At 36.4% G+C, this 14,879-nt stretch overlaps 1 protein-coding gene across 5 annotated transcripts in view; it reads left to right on the top strand.

Moving 5' to 3' along the window:
* The window catches only part of LOC127423499 (disks large homolog 5-like), a 60,344-nt gene extending 47,874 nt beyond the window's left edge, over positions 1–12,470 (top strand). For 3 of the 5 annotated variants that reach the window (XM_051667850.1, XM_051667849.1, XM_051667852.1), the window contains 8 exons: positions 3,545–3,693; positions 3,764–3,934; positions 4,035–4,231; positions 5,800–5,943; positions 6,404–6,531; positions 6,624–6,733; positions 8,113–8,222; positions 8,307–12,470. In XM_051667850.1, the coding sequence (XP_051523810.1) occupies positions 3,545–3,693; positions 3,764–3,934; positions 4,035–4,231; positions 5,800–5,943; positions 6,404–6,531; positions 6,624–6,733; positions 8,113–8,222; positions 8,307–8,410 (1,113 nt within the window). In that variant the 3' untranslated portion in view covers positions 8,411–12,470. Of the gene's footprint in view, positions 1–559; positions 2,340–3,544; positions 3,694–3,763; positions 3,935–4,034; positions 4,232–5,799; positions 5,944–6,403; positions 6,532–6,623; positions 6,734–8,112; positions 8,223–8,306 lie in introns of those variants that run through there. The other 2 variants (XM_051667851.1, XM_051667853.1) reach the window with 2 other exon arrangements.
* The last annotated feature ends 2,409 nt before the right edge of the window (positions 12,471–14,879 follow it).

Genomic DNA, 14,879 nt, shown 5'->3' with positions numbered 1-14,879 from the left:
GCTGATAACCGATAGTTCCAAAAAGCATCTAATGGCACAGATTAATCGGTAAAACCGATATATCGGTCTTTGTCTAGTAACTTTATATTCTTGTTGTTTTTTAGGGTTAAATTTCCCTGTTATTTTCAGGTTTTCCATGACCATGGGAACCATGTAAATCCATTCTAAATCTCCCCTAAATCTAATATAGTTCACAATCACACAGAAAATAACTCTGCAGATGGTAAAGAAACTGCTATGTGGAGCGGTAATTTTGACCAATGAGATTTGGTGCTACCTAGCACAAACACAAAGTAAAAAAAGAAAGCAAGCGACTGACAAAATGTCTTCTCACACGATGCTGTTGATAGTCGTAGCTGGGTTTTTGTTTTTCATTTTAATTTACATGTATAATATACATATACTTTTGTATTGGTTCTGCTATTTTTGAGAACAGTAAAACACATAACCCGCCTATGGTATTAAAAAATGGCAACTTCCTTTGGTATTCACGGTCATTTTAGATGTGTAACCTTTTTTTTTTCCTTTTTTTTATTTTTTTTATGACGTGCTCAACAAGCCACGTGATAAGATGCACGGGTTGATGGTCACAGACGTGGAGGCAACTGAGATTCATCCTCCGCCACCTGGATTGAGGCGAATCACTACGCCACCATGAGGACTTAAAAGCGCACTGGGAATTGGGCATTCCAAATTGGGTGAAAAAGGGAAATTTTTTTTTAAATTATGTTTTTTCCTGGGTCAAAAATTATTTAGTAGCGCCAGTGATCCCATTCTGCGCTCTCACGTAAATACCGGGAAGCCTGCTGGACTCGCGCAGTCTTTTGTGCTCCAGAGATAACGGGCACAACATGCATTTGAAACACATGCACATGTCAGATGAGAAGCATATTACGCGCATAAGAAGCGTCTAACGTGAGATGAATGTAATTGAATTTGCTTGGGTGGCCACCGAAACATTTTTAATATCATGAAAGCTCTGTCCATGTTTTTTTTTAATTCTCTCAGTCTCATGTGATGCCCTGCCCACAAATAGATAAGCCCACGCTGTGCACATGGATGTTTACATATCGCGATATACACGATATAGCAAAAGCTCCATTTATTGACACTTTATATTGTCTCCACGATATCATATCACCCTTCCTTAGCTTGTTGTAACCTAATTTTATATTTTATCACAAGATATGCATTTGGATATATATTTAAACATTATCAAACTATTATACCACGGGTCTGTTGAATGCTTGATTCTGATTGGTTGACAGACATTCTAAGGTGTGTAATTATTAAGTAAACACACGGCTATAAAGTAGTTCCAGGTCTTGGCCGCATAATGGCTTCATATCACTTCGCCAAATTATTTCAGTTATTTCAAAGAGCCCTACAGGCTACCAAAACAAAATAACCACATAAACAAAGCCATTGGTTAAAAGAGCCCTCGCGCTCCCTCGTCTCCCCCGCACTTACACACGCTCGCACACACACACACATACACACACATGCGCACACTGAGACTCCAGTCGCAACCGACAAATAGAGCCGCACCTCCACGACTTGATGAATACAACAGTTTATATTATCTGAAATAACTTTTAACGTTTCAATATATATCGCCCTAATCAGCCTCACATATCTGTAGTGGAAAGCACCGCCCCCCCGTTTCGCTTACACACACACACACACACACAGAGAGAGAGAGAGAGAGAGAGAAGCAGCGCATCATTTTCGAATTAGCAACGAAGGCTTTAGCTGTATCAGAGCAAGATACACTTGATCAATACAACAGTTTCTATATGATCTGAGATATCTGTGGTAAAAACCCTTGCGCTCCCTCTCTCACACACACACACACAAACTCCCACACTCGTGGACACATATTATACGCGTAACGCACACACTTAAGGCCCAAACATACTCGTGAGAGAAAAACAGAGTCGTCATGTCAGCGCACTCCTGTATCTTAGTGGGGATGAAAAAAGTTGTTAAGGTTTATAACGGGAATATGCCGATTTTGAAACGATGTTACTTCTGACGAGAGCTGCAACAAAAAAGGTAATCCAAAAGCGATCTCTCTTATTTTCTGAGTTTCTCTCTTTCAATCCCTCAAACTCTCACACACGCACAAACGCACTAACTTGTTACTCCAGTAAGTCCTCGAGTAAAGCAGCGCAAGTCTCCGTTGCTAGTTCTAACATGACGTTTTCGAATTAGCAATGAAGGCTCCGAATGTATTAAAGCAAGATGCTGAATATGTGGAGGAAGAAAGTAGTTCCACTCACGAGCGTTTTAGGGACGAAAACCAGAAAATCTCTTGAGATAAAACCCTGAACGTTGTCTTAAGGTGTGGTAACCGTGGTATAAGTGGAATAATTGACTCCGGCCCATTTAATTGTTTAAAAATAATGCACACCCAAGGTGCATTATTTGTAAACAATTCAACGGTCTGTCGTCAATTATTCCTTACTTATTTGTCAAAGTTTAGTATTTTAAAATTGATTTGAAGTGTCAGTTTTTGCAGTTAATATCATTATGCTTGCAGTCAAACCTGACCATGGTGTTACAACGAGAAGACAGAATAAGCATTTTTCTACCGATAATTTATTAAAACATAAAAATGCAATAACTCAAATGCATAATAATGTCAAGAAAATGAACATCAAGAAACAGAAATGAACTACAAAATTCTGAAAATTCAATTAGAGTATAAAACGGAAGAATCAGAGCGAACATTTAGCAATTTCAAACTTTCTTTAGTAAAAATGTATTTTGCAAACGTGTGTGTGTGTGTGTCTGTGTGTGTCAGATTGCTGTCATCAGCTGGAAAACAACAGATGACTTGTAATCCCGACAGTGACCAAAAGATGGCTGTAGGACTCCACTTGGTTCTGTTTGTGTGTGTTTGTGTGTTCTACATTGTGAGTGTGTTATCATCTCAACCCTTCATTTCTAAGTGTGTATATTTAGCATTGTGGCTGATTTATTGGTTTTATTTGACAAATGTAAAAAAAAGTTCTGTGTTATTGTCTCACCAGTTTTTGTGTTTGTTTTGTGTGTGAGTGGGTGTGTATGTTTTGCACTGAGGATGTTTTAGAGTCTCACCCTGTAATTTCTGTCTGTTCTGCATTGTGGCTGATTTATTGATTGTATTTGACAGATTAAAAAAAATGGCTCTTTTTTGGTCTTTCCCATTCATTTACAATGGTCGGTCAATTTTGACCGTGAATACCAAAGGTGTCTCTTTTTTTGTTTTTTACAACCACTTAGACTTATCGAATCAAGCCCAACTTCTTTTGTATGTTCAGATAGCAAATGGAGGGAAAGTCACCAAGTCTTGTACTGCTCAGTTAAAGGAAACCATTTTTATGAAATGTAAAAAATGACAGAATTCCATAGGTGGGTTAAAGATAAAATCCTTTCGGTCCTGTCTCTAAAGCATTTTAGCTTTAGTGTACAACAGAAAGATGATAAAATGCGTTATATTCGCAGTATAGGCTAACTTAAAGTGCTGGGTGATGATTATAATCTTATTTCCTGTTTGCAGTGTAACTCCGTAAATTTGAAGAATAAAACCGCTGAGGAGGTTTATCTGGAGGTCCTGAAACCAGCAGAGACTGTCACCCTCAGAGTCCAGAACCGACCCGAACACTTCAGGAGGATTAAAGACACACCTGGAGATGGATTCTACATCAGGTAACACGCTCATCCCTGTGTGGAAGAGTCACTCTGGAATGATTAATGATGTATATTCTCATTCGTTCAGGGCATTATTCGACCATGTTGGTGAGCTGGAGCACGAGTTGAGTTTTAAGAAGGATGATATTCTCTACGTGGATGACACACTGCCCAGGGGAAATTTCGGCTACTGGTTGGCATGGCAACTGGACGAGAACGCACAGAAACTGGTGCACGGACACGTGCCCAGCAAGTGCATGTATGTCTTAATCTGGTATTCATGTAGTGATTCAAAATGAAAAAAATAAATGTGTTTGTTAAATAAGACGTTATTTTTATTGTTGTATGTGTGTGTGTAGGATTGACCAAGACTCGCAGCGGCGATTCAGCGTCACTGACAGTAAAGATGACAGCAGTTCTGGTAAAACTCTCTCAGCCGCGGCACGTCGGTCGTTCTTTCGTCGTAAACTCAAACACAAGCGCAACAGCTCCAAAGATGGCCGTGATGCCCCTGCGTCCGACGCCATCAGCACGGATTCCATGCCATACATGGAGGGTGAGACGATAAAACACTCTTTACGTTCAGCACACACACTTACAAACATGTCAATCCCCACAAACAGAGAGTCCAGTGTTTTATGAGAAGCATTAGCTCTGTTCCTAAACCTAGTGAGTTGATTTACTGTTTGGTTTTCCTTTTAAGACGGCATCCTAAATGAAACGGAATCTCAAATGACTGATTTGCGACGCTCTTCATAAGCAGCAACTCTTCATGTCACACACATAGTATACGGAAGACTCGGCTCACAATTGATTTCAATAGAGTTTGATATTAGCATGTTGCTAAGCTAAGGCCCAGACTGTATCTGCACTTTTGTTTTTTGTCATTTTCTGTGCTGATTTTGTTTGAAAATCTGTGGGATTCTGAGGAATGGATGTAAACATGGTAAAATGTGCTCGAGAGTCTGCTGCTGAAAGTTTATCAAATTAGCTAATATATTTAATAAACATGCAAGAGAAGAGGGATGTGTGGAAACTTGTGAATGTTGGGTGTCTCAAATCTGCGGAAATCTGTATAGTTTTCTGTAAAATTCTCTGCGCACAGATTCCTACTAATAACATGATACTATCATAAGCATGAAAATACATAGAAAACACAAATATTGGGTAATAGTGTTGTTACGATACCAAAATATCAATAGTCGGTACTTTACGGCAAATTTCACGATTCTCGATACCAATTTCGATACCACAAAAATAAATAAATATAGGTAATATGCTATTGAACACACTCCTTTAGCCTATTTAACAGTTAAATGTATCAATGTAAATATTAAATTAAAACAATTGCAGGTTTCCTTAGAGTTTCTTAGTTAAGTGAACATTGCTTCAGGCTGGGGCCTGGGTAGCTCAGTGGTAAAAGATGCTGGCTACCACCCCTGGAGTTAGCTAGTTCGCTAGTTCGAATCCCAGGGCGTGCTGAGTGACTCCAGTCAGGTCTCCTAAGCAACCAAATTGGCCCAGTTGCTAGGGAGGGTAGAGTCACATGGGGTAACCTCCTCGTGGTCACTCTTACCACTGAGCTACCCAGGCCCCCGATAATTTTTAAGGTTTAAATTCAGAGGCTGCTTAAATATGCATATAGGGATTTTTCCCAGCATGTTAAAAAGTTATTCACATTTTAATTAATATTTCACACAAAAATATTTGGTGGTGTACCCCATTGACAGCACCGCCAAGATGCCACTGTTGGGCCCTTGAGCAAGGCCCTTGACCCTATCTGCTCCAGGGGCGCTGTATCATGGCTGACCCTGCACTCTGACCCCAGCCAAAGAAGAATTTCACTGTATATGTGCAAATGTATAATGTGTGATAAATAAAGAAAATTATTATTAATTATTAAATTATTATTACCTACTGTAAAAAATGCTCCCTTGGTAGGAAGCTCACTAGGTTTTGCAACAGAGCCATTGTATGTATTAATGTAAACAAAAAAACGACTTTAGATTAATTCTAGATCATTCTAAATTTCCCACTTTGATTATAGAAACAGTCCACTGCAGTCCTTTTGTTCAATGGTGAATAATACTACACAACACAGTCTCATTTACTATGTGTGTTCAGACTGTTTAAGTGTGGCCTATCAGCGTGTACAGAAAGTGGAATCAGCCAATCGTAGGCCGGTGTTGATACTGGGACCTCTGGTGGAGCCAATCAAAGACATGCTGCTTAGAGAGGCACCTGGGAAATACTGCCGCTGTTTACCTGGTGAGATCCGCTCACATCATCAACAACAATCAATATAAACAGACACTGCAGCGTTTGTAACTTGTTGAATTGTTGCTATGAATGGACTTTGACACATCAACATTTACATATACTCTAGTTCATTTTAAATGGTCCTACGGAGTTCTGTTAATCACTTTAATAAAAGCTGTATGCATAATTATAAAAGAATAGCAAAATGCTGTTTTAGATGGAGTTTATAGCATGTCACATCGCATGTCAATTTCTCCCATTAAGAATAATAATAATAAGTTTTATTTATAAAGCGCCTTTCCCAAGCTCAAGGACGCTGAGTTAGACTAAGTTACTAAATACTGATTTTTGGACTGGTGAGGGAAGATAACATAGTACATTCAAACTCTAAGCTAAATTTGATGTTACTTAATTTAGACCTAAAAACCTCAGTGTCAACTTTTTTGAATTCTCTTTCTGTATTGCTCAGAGGGAATGAAGGCGACCCAGCAGGCGATTGAGCGAGGGGTCAAAGACTGTCTCTTCATCGATTACAAGCGGCGGAGCGGACACTTTGATGTGATCACAGTGGCGTCCGTTAAGGAAATTACAGAGAAGGTGAGAGACATTTCTTCATGGGATGCATCATTTTCTTTTAGCTGTCTCACTGCTGAAGTCACGCTCTCTCTCTCTCTCTCTCTCTCTCTCAGGATTGTCATTGTCTGCTCGACATCGCACCACACGCCATCGAGCGCCTGCACGTCGTAAACATTTACCCCATCGTTATTTTCATACGATACAAAAATGCCAAGCAGATCAAGTAAGTGATGTCTTTACTGACTATTTAAAGTTATTTTACACACTGGTTTATAGGGCTGGGTATCAAAACAGATTTCTCGATTTAGTCGGATTTGCAAGATTCAATACGGTTTTATTTAATTCTGATTCATGTACATTTATGAAACAACCCTCTCACTTGGTACATTACATAAATATTCATTTTAAAAATGAACAACAGAGCCCAAACTAACAGTTCAATTGATATTGAACCTCTTCAAATCTGCGGACCCGCCGGCGGATCCAAAAGGGGACGCTGTGTCGCAAAAAAAGTTTCCGCTTAAAATGTTCAAGTCTTTCAATACATAAGTCTGGCATATGTGGTACTGTTTGAAAGCTTAGAATATGAACTTTTCATAGATAACTATGACTTCTGCATTTATGTTACATAAAAATAACAAAATAAGGCCTGAAATCATTCGTATCGCAAATCAGCGCCACCTAGAGGTCATATGGTAGAAATGTTAATATGAATATAAAAGTATCATAGCACTTAAATAGACAAGTCACATATCAAATGAACGCTCTCATTCTCAGGAATGCAACTGTAAAGTGTATTTTGTTGCCGTAATACCACAGTTTGAAAGATTTTCAAAGGAATCACAAAGTGAAATATGATTTCTGCAAGTCATCAAATACAAACATCTGTTTTATGCGCCGATCACTGCTGCTGTAAGCCATAAATAGCTAAAAACGTTATATCTGCTAAGGCAGTTTTCTAAAAAATGAGCCATTTTTTACTTTTCTGTGAGCTTGCTTGTGTGAATAATCTAATGTTTTACCTTCGATGTCTAGAACAAAATGTTTTCAATTGATGATAAAATGTTATATATAATCGCAAAGGGGAGGATCTCAGCTTTCTAATAACACCTAGATTGAGCTTCTAGTCCACTCAGAGGCCGAGATATCTGATGAAACAACAAGGGTGGTGCTTGAACTTAAAATTAGACTGAATGTCTATGGACGAGCACATCGGTGAGGGCTAAAATGTGTTAGAGCACCACCTACATTTCATGGAATGGAATGAGAAAAATATTTTTTTTTTTCTATTGCTTGCTGCCATCTAGTGGAATAAAATGAGACTTTTCAAAAGGTGGTGGAGTGAACAGAACCAGAATTACATGCTTACAAATTTAGGACAACAACAACAACAAAAAGTGATAAAACATAAAAGCAAAATGAACTGTGATTGGTCGCCTGACATATCAATCAGATGGTCTCTTACTGTCTAAGTGGGCAGTTCTTGGCCATTATAAACATCAATGTGGACCAGACTTAATGATGATAGTTAGAACTCTTGCAGTGAGTCTAGCTCGATGTGAACAGTGTTTTATTATTAATTTGTGTGTTGTATTTTCTCAGGGAGCAGAAAGACCCCGTGTATTTGCGAGATAAAGTGTCACAGAAACATTCCAAAGAGCAGTTTGAATCAGCGCAGAGGATCGAACAAGACTACAGCAAATACTTTACAGGTCTGTGACACAAACACACGTTTACCTGTTTATTCACATGACGAGATATGTTGGTGTGTGATTTGTGTTGATGCTGTGTTGCAGGTGTCGTTCAGGGTGGAAGTCTGTCCAGCATATGCACACAGATCATGGCGGTAGTGGACCAGGAACAGAACAAAGTTCTCTGGATTCCTGACGGAACCACGTGAATAAACTCACGACAAAAATAAAACTGACTCTAGAACTGTCCACCACTATTAAAGCAACCAGCAGACTCGCACGGTTACACTGTTACACAAACACTCCACAACTGCAGCTCTGAAACTCACTACAACACAACTAGGGCTGGGCGATATAGTGAATATTCATGCAACATTGTGAATATTGCAATGATCCATGTGCGCTTTTTATTTGGCCATCAACTTTCTGAAAGACTAGTTTTGCGAACCGCGAGGTTTTAATAATATCTTTCACTCAAACTTATTTAACAAAGTCAGTCTAGAATCAGTTTTAGAGTTTTTATAACAAATGGATCTTTGTCAGCGTATATATGTATTTAGTTGCTTTACATATCTTTATTTGTTAACCTGGATTTCGGTATGAAAATGTCTATAGAAGCTGGAATGGCGTTAAAAACAAACATTCAAACGTAAGTAGCAAAATCGCCGAGTTTGATTCATTTCTGTGAATCAGTGCAATTCTGAATCAGTTCTGAATTATGAATCAATTCATAACTGATACAACGATCATCACTCGTCTATGTTCTCTTTGTTGCATTTTTCATGTATTAAAATGTTTAGTAAAATATATATGTAGGTAAATATTGCTGTTTTTTACGTTGTATTATAACTGTATATTGAGGCATATAAAGAAAATGATTAAATATAACTTTCCCTTGTATATATTTAGTGAAAAACAATATTTTAACTAGATTTTTTTATTTTATTTTTTACTATATTTTACTTCTTGCATTAAACATTTTGAATCTTGTGGCTAAAACTGGTCATTCCATGTGACCTCAACCAGAGGTCCTCAGCTTAAAATTTTGTTTTGATAATATTTTTTACTTGTGAAAGAAGTCCAAAAATGGTGATGAAAGCCAAAATATTGAATGCCATGGATCAATATTTAGAGTGATCCATTATTTTGTAGAGGTGGGTCAAAATAAATATTTCCGTCTTATGATTTTCATTTTATTATTTCAACATTATATGTACTTCAGATATTTGTTTTGTTGGACAAGAAAAAGTAGCTTCATACCATGTGATCAACATTTAGTTTTTCGACCATTGAAAATAGCTAAAAATTTAACATCTTTCACGAAGAGCCACATTGAGAGCTCCATATCTCTGGGATTTAACCACATAGGGCCTTAAGAATGAAGATACAAAAATAAAATTTTGTTCTGGATCAGAATCTAAAAGGATATTAACCTCTTAAACTCTGGTGCATTTTTGGGCTGCCGACTGACATTTTTTACACTCAAATATAAAAGCTCACCATTTATACATACTGTGGACTAATTGCCAAAAAAAAAAAAATCAAATTTTTTCAGACAAAAAACAAAACAAAAAAAAACACTCATTTATAAATAATATTGTATATGTATACAATCGTACTTTTTTTTTCAAATCTTTTTTGTTGTTGTCGTAACTTTGTAAGCATGTAATTCTGGTTCTGTTCACTCCTTCTAGATGGCAGAAAGCACTAGAAAAAATATATTTTTCTCTATCACATTCCATCACAGTATACAGATCTGAAATATAGGTGGCGCTCTAACGCATTTTAGCCCTCATAGATGTGCTCATCCATAGACATTCAGTCTAATTTTCAGTTCAAGCACCACCCTCATTATTTCATTGAATATCTCGGCCTCTGAGTGGACTAGAAGCTCAATCTAGGTTTTATTAGAAAGCTGAGATCACCAGTAATTGATAACATATTATTCCGATGATTTGTTTTGCATGCTTTTCCTGCGGAACCGCATATTTTGTTCCGGACATCTAAGATATAACATTCGATTATTAACAAAAGCAAGCTCACAGACAAGTAAACAATGGCTCATTTTTTTGAGAACTTCCTAAAGTAAAAGCAGATATAAAGTTTTTAGCTATTTAGGGCTTACAGCAGCAGTGATCGCCTCATAAAACAGACGTTTGTATTTGATGACTTACAGAAATCGTATTTCACTTTGTGATTCTTTTGAAAATCTTTCGAACTGTGGTATTAGGGCAACATAATAAACTATACAGTCACATTCCTGAGAGTGAGAGCTTTCATTTGATATATGACTTGCCTATTTACATGCTAAAGACTTTTTTATTCATATTAAGGTTTTTTACCCATTACCTCTAGGGGGCGCTAATTTGCGACGCAAATGTATACTGGCCTTATTTTGTTATTTTATGTAATATAAATGCAAAAGTGATGGCTAACTATTAAAAGTGCAGATTCTAAACTTTCAAATGATACATCATATGCTTGACATATGAATCCCGAGACTTGAACATTATAAGCGTAAATTGTTTCGTGACATAGCGCCCCCTTTTGGGGTTATAGGTGCTTAAACTTTGGAAAAGTGTTTTTTTGTTTTTTTTGTGCCATTTTTGGACTCCGATCATTTGCATATAAAGCAGGTGCTGAAGTCATCTGATTTTAGTAATAGCGCTATCTATCTCCGTTCACAAATAAAATCATGATGCTGACACCTTTCTAACATTGTTTTTGTCCTGTAGTTTAGCTCCAAAATTGGCGAAAATTTTCATTTTGACCCCCTTGTACAAAATAATGGATTACTCCGTAAATACTGATTCATGTCATTCAATATTTTGGCTTTAATTATCATTTATGTTTATCTTTCTTCAGAAAAGTTTTAACAAAAAATTTCAGCTGGGGAAGTTTCTGAAATACGGTTAATTGATCATGGAATAACCCAAAAGTCACAACTTTTAAAGCCATTTCAGAGCAAATGTATAAATATGGCGAGGTGTATATCGAATATCATATCAAGGCTGAACAAGTGTCAATATTACATTTTTTTTTTTTAGCTATATTGCCCAGCTCTAAACACAACACACACACATGATATGACCTCTCAGGGTGATCAGCTGAACTGTTAGTATGCTAGTATGCAGTATGTAGTATGCAACGTGACCGAAAAAGCAATATATCCCATTCACTGTTTGATCTGTTTGCTCTGTGGTAACTCTAATTTATGAGGGCTTTTATGTAGTTTCTGTTTACAGGGATGATGTTTATGAAGCAGCTTACTTGAATGTTAAACTTCATGTATCTGATCCAATCAGCACACACTAAACCAAGTTATCGGTGCATTGTAGTTTGACACACACACTCGATTTACACTCGACATTAAAAATACTGACTCTAAGTTTTTTTTTTTAACTGTTTGCTGCGTTAGATGGTCCGTTCACCCCAAAATGACAATTCTGTCATCATTTACTCACAAGGAGATATTAGGCAGAGTTAAAGAACAGCATGGACATTCTGCCAAACATCTCCTTTTTGAGTAAATGATGACACTTTGGGGGGAGGGGGGGGAAACTGTGCTTAAGCTTTAATGTAGCAGTTCTTTGATTTTATTTTCCTTTAAGTGTATTTTATTATTTAAATGATAAATGCAATAATCTGCTGCATGATAACTTTACTATATGCTCTGATTATTTTTACTGTCCTGTTTCTTTTTAACTCTTAATTTAAGTGCTAAATACTTACTATTATTTACTATATCTCCTTTTCGAAACAAATGTGCCAAAACGTCTTCTCTGCTTTGTCTGTGTTTTGTTCTTCAGTGAGATTTAAAAGGAAGACACCCCTACTTTATTAAACCCACAGGGGGAATTCAGAAGCGTTAATCCTCACTTTAGTAAAACTCACCAAAGAGAGGTTTGGTACTACACTAGTCATGTTAACTCAAACCTGCACTTGTAAAACAGCCATCATGTTTTCACATCTTCACATCACTTCCTGTTCTGTCCTTCGACCAATGAAACGTGTCGCTTCTGTAACATGATTTTAAAAAGGTCAAGTTCTTCCTCTCACTGTCAACAGGGAAAATGCATATCTGGCAATAATGACGCTAGTGTTGAAGTAGAGCAGATCATTACTGAATAATACAGAGTATTATGTATAATTCCACTTAAAATTCTGTTTCACAATATGACACTGTGGTACTGTCGCATTAAAGAGCTCTGTGAGAAAATAATTATGATTTTGTAATTGTTGCATTAATAAAGACTAAATGAAACATGACAGCATATGTTACTGCTTAATTTGCTTTCTGGCTATATGTTCACACGTTTTCATTTTGTGGCGAAAAATGAATATGATATTTTTCCTTTGAACAGGGAAACTTTTATTGTATTCTTTATACAATATTCTTTAAAAACAAAAAAGCAAAAATGAAGGTTACAGTGAGGCACTTACAATAGAAGTCAATGGGGCCAATTTTTGGAGGGTTTAAAGGCAGAAATATGAAGCTTATAATTTTATAAAAGCACTTGTTGAAATTGTTTTTCGGGATTGCAGGTTTTACAGAGTTGCAGCGTCATTTCAAGTGAAAAATGTTATTAAAATTTGAGCATGCAAAAAGGTATTTTGCACGCAGAGTGGGTAGGAGGAGTAAGCAAAATGTACGAATTCTGAGAAAATTCACATTCAAATAAACTTTATTCAAGTGCAACATTAATTTTCGTTTACTCAAAATGAATTTATCTTTGCAGGAAATTACATTGCTTTACAAAACTGAGTTCAAGCGCGTGCAAAATAACTTTTGTGCACTCAATTTTATCTTGCGCATGCATAAAATATTTGTGTGCTCAAAATATCATCTCGTGCATGTAGAATTTTTTTTGAGCTCAAAATATCATGTGCGTGCAGATTTTTTTTTTTTGTGATCTCAAAGTATCATCTTGTGCGTGCAGAAATTTTTTTGTGATCTCAATTTCATCTTGCGCGTGCAGAACATTTTTGTGCAGAATTGTGGCACATATATAACTCCATAAATATTCCTTTAAAAGTGCTGTAACCAATTTTAGCTGTTTTAGAATTTCCACAAACTGTCAAGCTGAGCCGTTGGACTAACCACCTTCCCTTTTCCCAAAACACTCCAAAGACTGATACTGAGGAGCAGTTTTCAAAAGTAACAGCAGCAAAACAGCGCCCTCAACTGACAACTGTTATGAGCAACATGGCATAAAAATGGCATTATGCCTCAATAATTTGCTGCAGCTACAATGAAAACGCGCAAAATGATTGACAGGCAGAAAGCGGCATTGTTTGCGGCCTGCTGACATATTTTTGTTTGTTGTTTACAGTCTTGTGCTGCCACAAAGACCGGTGAGATCTCACAACACTTATTTCATGAATATCTTTCACGTAGTACAATTTTTTGCATACCTTTCCATGAAAAAATCAGTTACAGCACCTTTAACTTGTATCAAACCCAGAACATTCCTTGAACTGAATTCACAGAAAATCAGAATATATCACACAATTAAATATATATATATATATATATATATATATATATATATATATATATATTTTCTGGTGTTGTCTTTTTGAAAGTGTAATGCAGTTCCTCTGAACAGTCGCCAGGTGGCGCCAGATCATCTGTCAGTGTGATCACCAGAAAAAAAGATTATATAAACTTCAAATAAAAGGTGAAAAATTATTTCTGGATGACGTTGTTTTTCAGCAGATGACAGATGGAAGATTATGTGTTACCAAACAGAAGGAAAACAAGAATTAACCTGCTCATGTTGATCCCAAATATGGATGAGAGTTTATATAGTTTCACTTGAAACTTGAAACATATTTATGTCAGTGATACACATTTGGGTTTAAACGTAAATGTAAAAAAAAAAAAAAAATATTCCGGGTTCAATACAAGTTAAGCTCAGTCGACAGCATTTGTGGCATAATGTTGATTTTTCCACAAAAAAATTATTTCGACTCGTCCCTACTTTTCTTAAAAAAGCAAAACTCTGTTACAGTGAGAAACTTACAATGGAAGTCAATGGGGCCAATTCGTAAACATTTAGTTTCAGAAGTAAAGCAACAAACACAAGACATAAACAATATGTGTGTTAACATGATTTTAGTGTGATAAAATCGCTTGCTAACCACATCTGTGTAAAGTTATAGCCAATTTTACAACTTTGTTGGTATGAAATGATTTAAGCAACTTTACAGCTCAAATAATGCGCAAGTTTTAACAGAAGAATCAATGTAAGTGCTTTAGTAAAATTATAAACTTCACATTTCTGCATTTAAACCCTCCTAAAATTGGCCTCATTGACTTCCATTGTAAATGTCTCACTGTAACACAGATTTGTGCTTTTATTAAAGGAGGGACGAGTCAAAATAATTTTTGTGGTAATTACTCCACAAATGCTGTCGATTAAGCTGAACTTGTATTGAACCCGGAATATTCCTTTAATTAAAAAAAGAAATAAAAAAATGCATTTTTATTTTTAATAACCGAGATCACACGTATATATCAATGTTAGTTTACAGTTATATTTTAATGTGGGATTTGAAAACCTGTAATCGTTTATGCCATATATAAAAAGAGTGTAAGTGGGCATGGTTGGCACATGGAATATCAAATAATAAATAATTCAGTGCTGATCTAAACATTTTGATGATGCAATAATA

This window comes from Myxocyprinus asiaticus, chromosome 32 (assembly GCF_019703515.2).
Source record: "Myxocyprinus asiaticus isolate MX2 ecotype Aquarium Trade chromosome 32, UBuf_Myxa_2, whole genome shotgun sequence".
Lineage (NCBI taxonomy): Eukaryota > Metazoa > Chordata > Actinopteri > Cypriniformes > Catostomidae > Myxocyprinus > Myxocyprinus asiaticus.
Note: the sequence above shows the minus strand (reverse complement) of the source record. Positions and strands in the feature narration are given on the sequence as shown.